Source organism: Alternaria novae-zelandiae, assembly GCF_023758075.1.
Source record: "Alternaria novae-zelandiae strain BMP 2774 chromosome Unknown scaffold_10, whole genome shotgun sequence".
NCBI classification, from domain to species: domain Eukaryota; kingdom Fungi; phylum Ascomycota; class Dothideomycetes; order Pleosporales; family Pleosporaceae; genus Alternaria; species Alternaria novae-zelandiae.
In genome coordinates, this window is record NW_026056970.1 from 881,641 (window position 1) to 895,465 (window position 13,825).

The 13,825-nt window shown below is 54.1% G+C and overlaps 4 protein-coding genes across 4 annotated transcripts; 2 read left to right on the forward strand and 2 right to left on the reverse strand.

Moving 5' to 3' along the window:
• Positions 1-1,923: 1,923 nt before the first annotated feature.
• Positions 1,924-2,295, forward strand: J4E88_005649 (uncharacterized protein; the record flags this gene model as incomplete). The annotated part of the gene is made up of 1 exon (XM_049399283.1): positions 1,924-2,295. One exon carries the CDS (start codon positions 1,924-1,926, stop codon positions 2,293-2,295), a length of 372 nt encoding a protein of 123 aa, XP_049255074.1.
• A 3,654-nt stretch (positions 2,296-5,949) lies between these two features.
• On the reverse strand, positions 5,950-8,229 carry J4E88_005650 (uncharacterized protein; the record flags this gene model as incomplete). The annotated part of the gene is made up of 4 exons (XM_049399284.1): positions 5,950-6,951; positions 7,000-7,776; positions 8,040-8,132; positions 8,224-8,229. The coding sequence occupies 4 exons, from the start codon at positions 8,227-8,229 to the stop codon at positions 5,950-5,952; spliced, it is 1,878 nt and encodes a 625-aa protein (XP_049255075.1).
• Positions 8,230-9,843: 1,614 nt separating this feature from the next.
• J4E88_005651 (uncharacterized protein) lies at positions 9,844-11,309 on the reverse strand (the record flags this gene model as incomplete). The annotated part of the gene is made up of 2 exons (XM_049399285.1): positions 9,844-10,057; positions 10,108-11,309. 2 exons carry the CDS (start codon positions 11,307-11,309, stop codon positions 9,844-9,846), a joined length of 1,416 nt encoding a protein of 471 aa, XP_049255076.1.
• Positions 11,310-11,807: 498 nt separating this feature from the next.
• J4E88_005652 (uncharacterized protein) lies at positions 11,808-13,689 on the forward strand (the record flags this gene model as incomplete). The annotated part of the gene is made up of 3 exons (XM_049399286.1): positions 11,808-11,908; positions 11,959-12,094; positions 12,148-13,689. The coding sequence occupies 3 exons, from the start codon at positions 11,808-11,810 to the stop codon at positions 13,687-13,689; spliced, it is 1,779 nt and encodes a 592-aa protein (XP_049255077.1).
• Positions 13,690-13,825: the final 136 nt, after the last annotated feature.

The following is a 13,825-nucleotide window of genomic DNA, read 5'->3' on the forward strand; positions in this document are numbered from 1 at the left end:
TGGGCCGGATTTGTGAATATGCGGTAGGATATGGGGAGATAGAAAGGCGTGGGAGCTTTGCATTCACGTTGAAAGCCCGATTGTGACCTGATGAAGACGGACGACTGTCAAGTTCATCTAGCCGTATGCGCGCCTGAGAAGTAGAGACTGAGGGGGGAATTGATGAACCAGATAACGTTTGTTTTGGTGCAGGATTATGGCGGCGCTCATCCAAGAAATCATCAAAACGGTGCTCGCCGCAACGTTCTTTGGTCGAGCGAGTTCTCTCGCGCTCAACTTCGATTATTACCGGCACCGAATCATCTTCGGTATCGCTAGATGAGTCTTGTTTGCGGCGGTCGTGATCCTTTGGGTGGTGCGAAGAGCTGGCGCGATGTCGATTTTTGTCTCCGTCATGCCTATGTCGGCGCCTTGGTTCATCATCGGAACGATACCCTCGGATCGGTGGATCGTGTGTTCTCCCATTGTCACCCGAAGAAGTCTTGTGCCGCCTTCTGCGGGTTCGATCTGCGTCGGCGTCCTGGGGTGTAAGGTGGTGACCGTGGTGGCGTTTCGAGTCGCGTTGGAGGCCAAACATCTCACTGGTGTGCGAAACAGCTGTATTACGAGAGGGTATGTTGATCTAGTCGTGTACTTGTCCTGGAGATTGAGTAGTTATGGAGTATGAGTTTTGGATGGCATCAAGCTGAGCCTGGATAATGCGCGAACTGATGCCTTGGTGGGGTGATGAGTGCCACGGCTGCTCAGCCTCCGGTCATCAGCCATTGTCAGCTCGCTTCAGCTGGCAGGGATTCGATTGCATGGCCTGGCGGGTATCTAGGTATACATTTGGACATATTGAGAACGCTGAGGACTACCAGCCTCACAATGCTGTTGCAGTGTTAAGGTGCACATTGGCGTTCGCGAGGAAGTCGCGACTACGAGTAGAAGTGGCGTGTTCTGCTGCCCAGAGTTATTTGGCCCATGGCTGCGCACCTGGGCCATGTTCAAGATTGCGCTCGTGAAGTTATGTAGCTTAGAGAGCAGGAGATGTCGTGCGGACAGGAGCGTCTATTGTATGTTCTTGAGCGGCCCTTCTCCTACTACCGCTACCGTCCATGCGCAATGTGGGTCTGGCTGCGCTGTCATCGGCCCGCCGAATCGACTGCGACCATTGTCGCGCGTCTCGCATGTCTCCTTATCGATAAGTAACGATTTCAAAACATCCATGGATACCTACAATACTCGCCATTACCTTTCATGCCCGCTTACATCTTCGCACTCGGGTGTAATGCGCGTCTCTCTGCCACGTCTCCCAATTGTGCACCAATTGCCGCGATCCGGCCGCCGCCTTGGCCCCGCACTTTCGCGTACGCTCCTCAATCCAGCCTAGTCCGAGATCCTCTAGGAACGGTCAACAAAAGAACCGCCGCGACTGCGAGCGGAAACAACCCATCTCACAAGGATTCGTGGGTCGTAACATGATGTACGGAAGCGCGATTGCTCCGACAACTCCGATAATAGTGGAGTTGGATAACCCTCATGGTAACCTTGGAAATGTCTCGCCTCGCGATCCATCCCCGAAGCGACATAGGCATGGTATACTAGGCGTTCTAGCTGGGTATACGTTCTTGTATAATCGATACATTCGGAAAGCCCTCGGTGGTGGCGTCCGGCTGGAATGCTGGCTTATGCATTCTACCGAGAAGCCCCGTGGAATGTACGCTCGTGGCAGTTAGAGCCAACAGGGCATTTAAATGAACTTATCGCTCCTTCCAACGGCGTTGGGAGAAGATTGAGATAGCGATATAAGAAGGTACCATTCACTCCTCGATACCTCGGACGTACCCTCCTCACCATCACCATACCCATACACCTTCTATACTTCCTACGTTTTCTACGATAGCAGTCCCAACCTATCCCGCACTGCGAAAAACCTCCAAGATGGTGCTCCCCTACTTCACCGCCCTCGTCTTCGGCACCATGCTCCCGGGCCTCAACCTAACCCAATACGCCGACCACTACGACAACGTCCACATCCCACTCGTCAAGTCGCTCACGGGCTCAAACTTCCCCGTCATCCACACAAGATACTACGTTGGCGGTAACCCTGCCTTTGTAAACGCCAGCTCCCCCGTCGACTACGACTCCATGGCAACCATGCAGTTTCGAGACATGACGCATGCGTTGACGTTCATGAGCATCATCAGCGCACCGGAGGCGGCGAAGAAGATTGCGGAGGACGAGCATTTGTTTATGGCATGTGCACCGAGGACGGTGATTGTGGGGACGGATGGGAGTGTGACAGGGCCGTAGCGGGTGCAAAAGAAACGTGAATGGGGTATCGTGGCCATGATTAGGATTTGAAATACTGAATCATTACTACCATAAAGGTCAGGGCAAGATAAGCTAACGTGAAGACGTGAGACCACAAAGTTTTCCTTAGCCAAGGATTATAGTCTCCGGCTGGAAGTGATCCCACCAGCAGCAGTCTGGCATCGCAGTAGACGGAATTTCTGTTTCTGCGTAATAAGGTGAACCTTCTCTGAACTGTGGTCCAAAGATACGGTTGAACTTGTTCACGAGACCAAAGGTTGGAGTGTTATAGTTATCACAGTGCTCGCCAAAATTTGCGGGCAGTCGAGTGATACCTATTCGTTTGTAATGGTTTCCGTGTTGCTCAAGTATGAGAACATGAGCGTGCAACTTGTCCACGGTGGATTTGGTAAATTCTGCCCCGGGCAATAGAACACACTTCAACAACGTTTCGTTTCCCTTGTCCGGAGGAAGGTCCCAATACACCTCCGCGATAGCATTCCATCCATTACCCAGTGGTATTTCAATCCCTGATTGGTTTTTGCCATACCCCTTGTCCTGAGTTGCGAACTGGAAATTGCACATTGCGGTTCGTGCTTCTACTTTGAGGTACTGCGAGAGTTCTTCTGGTGTGTATTCGTCGGGGTTAGCTGGAGCATACAGCTTGTGGAAGTCCTTGTTGGACTTTACTTGTACAATTTTTGCTTCCGGTGAGACGTAGGTTGACCGGCCGCGTATGCTCCGAAAGTACCATCGGATTGGGTTTTTCCATCCGAGGGGCGACCAACTGGGGAAACCTTCGCGGCGCATGCCTGGCTCGTCGTGGTTCCACAATAATGCTATGTCGATATCCCGTCTAACACTGCGGCTAGTTGAGAGAAAGTCCTTTAAACCAGGTGAGTAGTCTGCCGAGGAGCGTTTCCAAGGGACTCCCCAGATGTGCTGAACACCGAATCTGGCGTAAGAGTTCATCGCACCAGTTATGGCGTTGAGCGCATCTGCTTCGAAGGATAATTTGCGAGCGCTGTATTGCCTCAATACCTCCATTGACGCAATCATCGTGGCAGCCGCCTCGAGTTTTGCGGTGTTGGCAAACCACCCTGGTAGTTCCCGGTGAGCGTCCTCGGAGGGGCCGCCGCCGCCATGGGGTCTATCTGCCTCGTAGTAGGAGTCTGTGCCACAAATGAAGATGACTTGTCTGTCGGTGAAAAAGAGACGCCGTTTTGAGAAGTAACACTCTTGGAAGGTCCTGAACGCATAGTCAGCTCGTTATGAGCATGGTGTGATGACCGGACGTCTTACCACGCTCGCGAAGCCCACGAAGATGATGCCAACTTTCGAAGGTTCCAGCTGGGGCTTGTTTGAGGTAAATGGTATAACCGCACAGATCTCGTGGATGCGCAATAGGAGGAGAAGCCCCGAGAGTGTGGCCGTACTCCAGGAAGCCCATGATTCGAGTCATTGCCAGCCGCAGCGAAGATGGTAAACTGCGCTGCTGCATATATATCTGCCATCTGCATAATTTGGTGTTGCTTCGCGTGTGCGTCGGACTGATCGATGCACTGAACATTTAGCAGACTGAAGCAGGGATTGCAAGGCACTGAGGTCTACCTACATATCGGTCGACCCAGAGGTATCTGTATCCCAATAATAAGGTTGTCTCAATAGCGTCTTCGACAGTTTTTGGGGTAATCTCCCGGGTGTTGGTCGAGCCGACCTTCTTGCCTTCTTGGCCCCAGACATACGACAATGCTGCGTATCGACATGCAGGCGGCGCAGGAACGACCCTTCGATGCTCACAATCAATGACTTCTAAATCCTTCAGACCATCGGTCGGTCTTGGGCGACACTGGTGGCCATGTTTTTCGATGCAGATATCCAGCCAAGACTTCAAGAGAGCAGCGTTAACGCCAGCTGGATATAGAGTTTGGCCAGTGTCTAGCAACGGCTTCTTCACCGTTGGTAGATCTTTAGGGATTGCATATCTAGAGAAGGCTTTCTCTAACACTTCTCGAGTCACCTGAGATGTTGGTTGGCAGGCAAGTACGATGCCACCGAAATGGTCGGCATGCTCGGGCGCCGAATGGTCGACTTCGAGAAATGCTGACGGAAGATCCAAGCCCAAACCAGCGGCATAATGAGGAGTTATCTCGAAGCGTCGTCCATTTTTGGTACCCAGGACGCAATCTTTGAGAACCTTTGCGAAGAATCGGCAGATTCGACACTCTGCTTTTTGGTCAACTTTGCTTCTGTGAAACACTAAATCATCCCAGACGTCGATTTCTGGCTCTAGACGGATCTCTGGGCCAAATAGCGTGTCCCAAGGTATTTTGGCACAGTTATAGCATATCCGATGGCTGCGCTTGATGTCGTTGTTGGCGCAGGAACCCATTGGTAACAAGGCGTTGACTGCTTCCATCGTGGATCTGGTGATGTTCAGTATCGTGATCTCTGTTGGTACACCATTGGGCAAAAAATGGCAGGTTTCCGATAATTTGTCGTCGCTCAAGCGCTATGTGATGTGAAGAGATGATGGACAAGGCTGAGGATAGAGGGGTAGAAGGCAGCAACCATGCAACTGTGCCACCCGAATGCAGCACGACTTCTCGGCCCATGTCCAAGACCGAGCTCATGACCATATTCCAACCCTGGTGGGCGTCAAGCTGTCGCGAGTAGACTCGTTGCCGGTACGCCATCTCATTATAAGTCGTAGTTATCCACGACTGCGAACTGGTGAGTCTATCTGTTCATAAGCCGAAGCATTGATGAACGAGCTTTCCCAAGCCCCACTCAGTGCTGGGGCCCCGGTGGCTTGTCAGCCTACGTAGTGGGGGAGATTCGCTTGCGATGTAACGAGATGACGGCTGTCTGTGATCGGGCTGTGGCACAAGGGTCGCAGGTTGGGCAGCGGCTGCCTAACAAGAAGTCTAGATAGAGAATCAGCCATCGTATCTTTGCATCGGAATGTCACCTCGCTGTAAGATTGCGTAGCAGTAAGCAATGGAGTTGAGGCCTAGATGGTTCACTGACAAGGAAGTTGCCTTGACCCAGTTCCGAACCACCCGGGGCTGCTCCTGCCACGCCAGCTAGCACGTGGGGACAGAAGTACCCCAAGATTCAAACGGTTAGCTCGCCGGAATCGCTTCGTGAGAGCTGCTGGCTACTCCAAACCTCACACATGCCAATGAAAGAATAAGATAAGCTGCACGCAAGATGTCTCTCATTTTGCCTCTCCCTCCTCACATCCCCATCCATCACGCTATCTCCCTCTCCCCGCATTTCATCCAATTGTGTATATCATCCAGAACCCTCCATGACGCAAGTCAAGCAATCCAACACCCCCCTATCCAAACAAATCGAACATCTTTGTGATAGATCCAAAGTCTCGAAAGAAACACAAATCCAGTAAAAATATCCCGCGCCTGCCGTCATGCACTTCATTGCTCCGCAGAACGCCCAACAACGCCAGTTAGACTGCTCTTTGGAAGCCGTGAAAACCTTTTGCAACGCCGAAAGTGGGGGAATAGAGAATAGTAGCCTTGAGAGAGCTACGGGGGAGAACAACGGTTGTTGTAAAAGAAGAAAACCAAGAGCAATTAAATAGAAGCGAAGTGAATTGAGGTGAAGATGGCCGGTTCCGTTGCTTATCCGTTACTACGCTGTCGTGACTCTGAGCTCCAGAAACTTGGGGTTGGGGTTTTTTTGAATTGCGTCCTGTAGCTCTTTGTCATCTCTAATCGGGTGGGGGGTTTCTCTTATGTTGTCCCCGTCGTCCTCGTCGTCCTCGTCGTACGTGTATTGGATCCATTGGACCCAAAGCTTGTTATGTGGCTCACCGGGGCGATCCATTACTGTTCTCTGGACAAGCTTACTGTAGAGGTCGGCGAACTTGTGCGAATTGATACGTATGACGACGCAATCGTTTTCTCCGATCCAGGCCTTGATCTTGAGACCAGAAGACGTGCCTGTGCTGGTAGCGGTGGATGAAGAGGAGTGGGTGTGATTCATGGGTGGGGGGTTCAGATTCGATGAGTATGCCTGCGAGGCCGTAGATTGACCACGCTGATGAGAGGGGTAGTTGGATCCAGTTGAATAGGGTGTGACGGGTGTTGTGGCCTGCAACTGATCTGCGGACGACTGCCTGCTCGTCCCGTGTGAGGGGTTCGATGACTGGTGTGATTGTTGCGAAAGGCGGTACTCTTCCGCATCAACGATGTCGGGGTCTATCTCGTAGTCGCCCTGTCTTGGCGCAAAAAAGCCCTTGACGAGGTGACCTTGTGTGATGTGCGGTCCTAGCTTGAGGAGGTTCTTTATGTATTCGTCGAGGTTGGCGCGGCGCCCATTGGAAATGTTGTCGGTTACGTAGGTGACAGGCCCAGGCATGAAGGGCAGCGTTCGCTCGCCAGAGCCACTTGTGCCCGCTTCGACTGGGTACGTTGCTATCAGCTGTATCTGCAGGTCGTAAAAGTCCTGGTACAGTCGCTGCAACTCCCAGTGCCGGCCGTCCTCCATCTGGCACTCGATGATGAACCAAAAGATATCGTCGGCGAAACAGTAGCGTGGCACGCATGCCCTCCAGGGTGCAAGCAGATTGTCGGATGTGCGGTATTGGTTTCTTGGCTGTTGCGCCACGGAGCCGTTGCGTGAGTGGGAGACCTGTACGCTGTCAGCCGTGAAAAGCACACCCGCATGTAGAGGACTTACCGAGCCAGCCTTGTTGTGCCCGCCGTTGCTCCGAACGCTCATGCGCTCCATGCCCTGCTGCAGCGACTGTCCAGAATTCGTCTCGAGCTTTCCGAGCGGTATGCTGCCGTTCTTGTAGTCGGCCGCCATCTTCTTCCACTCTTCGACCTTGGGGACGCCCGCGGCTGTGACTGCTGCCTGTGTGTCGGCGACGGCCTGACCGGTCGTCATATCGCGGATTTCGATGAAGGATACGGGGATGAGGCCAGGACCGCCGAGTCGCGTTATCGGCTTTGCGACAAACCATTCGGGGTTCGACTGTGCGATGACGATGATAGCCTCGCCCTCCTTGGCCTCTAGCTCGTCCGGCCTCTCTGCCTTGAAGTCGTAGATGACGATGCCGTAGACCATGGCGCCGCGGCCGCCTCCGCGCGACATGCGCATTTGCTGGGTCATGAAGTCCTGTGCCGAGGGCTGCGGGCTCGTGATGCGTTCTTGGTAGCCTGAGTCGTGGGGCTGTTGTTGCTGTTGTTGCTGCGGTTGCTGCTGGTGTTGCGGCTGCTGGGGAGTGGAGGAGCGCGGCGCGGAGCCACCACTGTCGCGCACTGTCTTGCCTACGCCCTCAAAGTAGGAAACGGGTACCAGTCCGCGGGTGCCGTGCAGGGGATTGCAGGCCTCGTACCAGTCGCTGTCGTCTTCGCGCCCGACGACGTGCAGAAAGTCGCCCTGGGAAAAGCCAAGGTAGCCAGAATTTGGGCTCGGGTCGGCGGGCTTGTAGTCGTAGAGGGCTTTTATGACCTGAAATGAGATGGCTGTTAGCTTCGCGCTCATCTGCCCTATCGGGAAGCGGGTGCCGGGGCGCGCGCATCATGATATAGCGACATGTCGCGGCTTGCTCTGTCGTCGACACAGGCGCATGTTTGCTGCGCAGGCGCAGGCGCCCACACAATGCGCCTGTGTCGACAACACCAAACGCCTGCCCTGCCCTCATGCGCGCACGCCGCGTGAAGAAGCAGAGTGGGGCCCAAGCACCCCAAGCACCCCAACGCTGATCTACGTACCTTTTTTGGCGGGACAATGGCTATAGCGTCCTTGGGCGGGATGGAAATGTGGTGCGGGCGGTTGTCCTTCTCACTCTTCATACTCCTGCGGAACTAGAGCAGCACCGTTAGCACGTACGTATGCGGAGCGTGACTCGACGGGCGCAGCGGCGGCCGTGGCGGCAAAAGCAAGCAGGCAACGCACCTTCATCGTGCAGAGTGAACGCAACCTTGCGCGGCAGCAGACGGGGAAGCAGAGGAGAGGTCAGGAGGCGAGCGCTCGACGTGGAACTCGGGGGTCCTGCTACTGTGACTGTCGCCCGGGAATGCGGCGTGTGCGTGCGGGGGCGAGTACGCGGCGGAGGAGGGTGAATTTGAATCGCGCACCGGCCCTCAGAGACAATGGTGAGGCTACTTAGATAGGCGGCCAACGTCGTCGTCGTCAGGTACTGCCAGAGGCGCAGTCACTAGAGGAACAAGAAATGAGTGGGTGCTTTCACGCCGCGAGGGATCCCAGCCCTGCCAGCTGCAACCACTTGGCGATTCGTCTCTCGCGTCACACTCTATGCCTGGCACGCTTCGGAACAAACGAACTGCGGCGGGTAGCGCAAGGCGGCGAATTCCTTCGACCTTTGTTTGCGTGCGCTGACTTGCTCCCGGCCAGGAATGTGGAATCTCTACTAAAATACAATTATGCCCGACACGGTGGAGCATCCCACACCATCAGCCTGCCAAACGCCTAGCTGCAGGTCCACCACATTTCCGCCTCTGTCACCGCACACCGGCGCAGCCCCCAACATCCGCGCTGCATTTATGCCTTCGCGACCAATCATCCACCGGGCTAGCCCACAATGCTAATGCCTACGTTGGCCGTGTCATCATTTCCACATGCAAACCCAATCTCGACGCCCCTCTCCTGTCAGTCATCCATACTCCTCTTCAAATGTTATCCTCATGGTTGATGCTGGACGCGGCCCGACTGAAACATTCTCGCCCTGCGTGGCGTCGTAGTCTCCCGTAATCCTCACCACGCGGTTCACACGCGCTCACACTCTCAACACAAACTTCGTGAACCAATGCATTAACAACTATACGAACGCCCTAGATACTTCCAGCGGGTGTGACTAGCGCCAACTGCCGCTGAACAATTGCACCCTACCCAATCACAGCCTCGGAACCCTCTTCCGCCATCTCATTGGCTCGCTCAGAGCGCCTCTAGCCAATCTTCCAAAAGGAGCAGACCCCGCCACAGCCCAGACAATGCATACTCCAAAACCCAGCAGTCGTCACCTGATGGCCCACGATATGACCACATTGTCGTTCGATCTTCGCACATCCGTAGAGCATGCCGTCGTAATGCCCGTCTTCCCAACCCCACGTGCACTCGGACGCACCCGAGCCGAACTCTCTGTGACACAGGGACCACCACAACCGAGCCAGTGGGCTCACATCCTACATAGCCATCTAGACCAAGTCCACTCTACCCCATTTTGTTTTCCAACCCACTTCCTTCATGCACGCCCATGACGTACCGTAAGTTTACCAAAATCCATTTTGGTAGGTGATGAACAACATCTGAGACGTTGCATGTATGAGAAGCACACTAGAAGATTCCGCGCATCCAACGCATGAGGCGGAAACCCCATGTTCCGACTACTGACATCGGGAAAGAAGCAATCGATACCGGAAGGTCGCAGTTCGAGACACGCGTGACGTGCCATATGGCGCAGGGTATCGTGGTGAATTAGTGCAAATGAATAACTCGGAATCGGGATAATGATACTGCAGAAGATGAAAAGAAGTTTGTGCTGGCTCCGATGTCGATTCATATTTGGCCCTTGATGTCTACTTTGCTGAATGCGGCGGCACGCAGGCTTTCGAATTGAGATGCGGCTTCTCGGATCCTGACACGATATTGACCGTCGCCTTTGTCTTCAATGACGTTTTGTGCACCGTGGGTTTCGAGGAATTCACGGCATATCTCATCGTTGTCGAAACCAAGTTCGTCAGTGAGGAAGCGGAGTGTGACATTTACATATCTACAGCTTGTTAGCAAAAGACCTGCACGATTTGGAATCTGTATACATACCCTCTGGACATATTAGCTAGAGCATTGAGGCGCTCACGCTCGACGAACATGTCCATGAGATAAGCGCCCATGTTCTCTGCTTCGAGGTACAGTCTGAAAAACTTATGATAATTGCCAAGGGCAAGCGAAGACCGAACATCCAGAGCATGCTTGATCCATGGGTGGGATTTGTCTGCGAGGGTTAATTCTGCCAACATGTCGTTCATGTCGGTCTTGTTGCACGTATATACGAAGTAGAGAATGCGGTACGCCTTGAACTCAGCCGGGTTGCCTCCCAAGTTCTGCGCATACAGTGCCTTCAGCTGCGTCTGGCACTGATTATACTCACCCAAATCCCCCTTTTCTAATGATATCCGGGCGTGGATCTCATACACCTTGACAGTAAAGGCGTTCTTGATGTGCTGAACAGTAAGATCCTGGCGGAGTGACTTGAATTGATTACAGATGTAGTTGTAGTTCTTTTCCGCCTTCCACTTCTCCACAAGCATGGCCAAGGTCTTCTTGAGCACATGGAGCGGTCGGACGGTTTCAGCTTTGGGCGGGGCCGTAAGGCGGAAGTAGCTTTTCTCGAGATTTTCGTTCGTTCCAACAACAGGTCCAGTGGGCATTTCGTCTTCATCCTTACGCGATGAGCCCCATGGGGGCGTCGTCTTGGTGCCATTGTTGCCGAGCTGGAAGCGCTGTCGTCGCTTGTCAAGCTCAGCCTGGTCAAACTTACTTGCGGCATCCGAGAGGGCGTTCTTCTTCTGGCGCTTTTCGTTGTGTCCGTCGGCAAAGGTCATACGAGATGCTAGGTTAGTTTTGCGCCACGGTGGAACATTGGCTTGTGTTTGCTCGACTTGTGCATCCTCAGCTTCGTGGGCATTGCGCTTCTTTGATTGCGTTGGAGATGTGTTAGTGTGTGCGGCTGAGCCATTCATGTATGCAGGGTGTATGCCGTTGGGAACAGCAGTAGCAGGCATTCCAAGAGCCGCCGCCCTTCGTTCCTCCATGAGAAGCTCTTGGGGAAGAGGGAATGTAGGCCAATGAACAGTGTCGTGCGAGTTGCGCTCGGCGAACCAACCGATGGTTGTCTTTAATCGCGCCTGCATGTCTGCTTGGGAGATGCCTGGGATGGCGTTTTGCGGATCGAAAGCACGCCTAACGTATTCGCGGACGGCGGGAGGCCACTCGACCTTCTTCTTCGGAGCTTCCGGGGCCATGACTGGCTGCTGGCGGGTGTGAGCGTGGATTGGAACTCTCGTATAAGTGAGGAGACTAACAGGCGCGGGCGCAGGTTGGAGTGTGGTGCGTGGGTTGACTGCGTTATACGCGGGTGACTGCATTGGCCGGGACCAGGCTACAGTGGCAGAGGGCAACGACATAAGCAGGCAAGCAAATCAAAAGAAGTGAAAACCAGGTTGACTGTTGTGTGAGTAGGTAAAGGCGAGAAAAAGAGATGTGGGAGAGATGGCGCGGGGATGGATCTATTGTTGTGGAGGTGAGAGAGAGTGAAGCGACGGCCCGCTCGACTGATTTGCGTCGCAGTGGTCGCGCTTTGCTTGGCGACAACTAGCGTGGGTCTAGCCGCAAGCAAGCTAGCCCTGGCCAATGACGACTGCTGGGCTCGGGCCTGGTGAATGCAGGCGGGATCGGGTCATCGTCGACTCGACCCAATGCGATGGACGTACCTCGCATTTTCCAACTTGCGAATGGTCTGAATGTTCCTGCATCAACTCGACCTCACAACCGCACTGCGCCCGTCGCTCCTGCCGGAGGAGACGCTGCTTTTCGTCCAAGACGCCGTAGGGCTCTATGAGGGGTACGCGCATGCTCCCCAGGGCTCTTATACGCCGCTGACCAGGCACATAGGAAATTCAAGATCCCCCAGTACCAGAATGGCCAGTCATACTTGACGTCGCATCGCGTCTGCTATGTCGATCATAGCGAGCCGCGCAAGAGCTCCGTCGCTATCTTCCTCAAGGACGTCGAGAAACCAGAATTCTATGTGTGCATCCCTCTGCGTGCAAAGTAGAGGCACCCGACACTAACGACATACAGGCCGGCTTCCTCAAGTCGTCGCCCAAGATCACATTATATCCAAAGCCCCTGAAGCAGTTGACGCGTGGCGCGTCCGTTCCCTCGCATCCTCAGGCCACATCGTCGTTAACTCTTCCGCGACACAGTAGTCCGGCACCGCCGCCCCCAGCGAGCGCGACCTGGGTGTGCCCTATCTGCTCTTTCTCGAACCCGGTCCCGTCCAACTTCGACCCCGCGCTCGCATCACGTACACCCATACCGCCTTGTCTAGCATGTGGAATTAAGCCGCCGACCGTGCATGTAGTCAAGGCAGCCATAGCAGCCATCTCAAATAGACCAGCGCCTGGGCCACCTCCCAAAGACACAAAGGGTAGCGTTCCTGCTCCCGCAAGCGCAGGAGGAACGTCGTCATGCCCAAGATGTACCTACCAGAATCATCCTTCTCTGCTCAACTGCGAGATATGTGGTGCATCCTTGACAACAGCCATAGATAAGAGGTTGGACATGCTTCAAGAACCTACTAGACCGCAATCTCCAGGCCCGACCTTGTCTTCACCTTTGCAGTCCGAGTCTGTCGAATGCATCAAGATATCTTTCCGCGCCGGTGGAGGACCGATATTTTTCGAGCGCCTGAAGAACGCATTAGTCCAGCGCAAGTGGCTGCTTCAAAGCGCCCCACCGATTCCCAAGCCACGGCCGTCTTCCGGTAATTTTAACGACAGCTACACAGCCAACTCTGACGCTTCATCAATGGAGGTCGAACGACCTCGCGTGGTCGGCATTGCGGGGCTGGAGCGAAGAGGCCTGGAGCAGAGACAGAATAACGAGGCTATGATTGGGAGCGCTTTCGAAGACCTCGATGCGCTTATGACTTCCGCGAAAGAGATCATAGCACTGGCAGAACAGTTTGCATCACAGGCCAATCTGGGGACTAACGGCAGCTCGGAAGCCAACGCTTTAGCATCTCAGTCCGCTTCCGCACTCGGCCTAGTGACAACAAAAGACATGCTCGGTACGGGGTCTGGCTCTGAGTCGCTATACGTATCGGAGCTGTCAAGAAACTTGGCAGAATGGCTCACAGACGACACTCGAGGTATACTCAGGAAAGAGGGCGGTATTATGACTTTGGTAGATTTATGGGCTGTCTTCAACCGCGCAAGAGGTGGTGTTGAGCTCGTAAGCCCGGCCGACTTTGAGAAGGCAGCTCGAATGTGGGATACGTTGAAACTTCCCGTGCGCCTCCGTCAGTTCAAGAGCGGGTTGCTCGTCGTACAAGGACGCGATCGCACCGATGAGAAGACCATTGCGAGTCTGCTGGCATGGCTCAAGACGCTACATCAAGCACCACCAAGCATGGAAGTCACCTGGGACTGGCAAGCATTTGGCAGGGGTGTCACTGCTCAAGAAACAGCAGAGCGATTCGGCTGGAGCGTTGGAGTCGCGACGGAAGAGTTGGAGATGACTGAAGAAGCCGGCGCACTGTGCCGCGAGCAGGGCATCGACGGTTTCAGATTTTGGGAGAACTGGCTGGTCGACATGCCAGAAGTCACTGCCGGCGTCTGATAACTTAGAAAGGTGGTTGTTCGTATCTCATAAAAAGAAATACCAGAAGCCCTAGCTAACACTGTATTGACAGTGGGTCCAATAAGACGTCTTACCTACCCTCAATGACTTCGCTTATGTCCTTCTCGTGAGATGA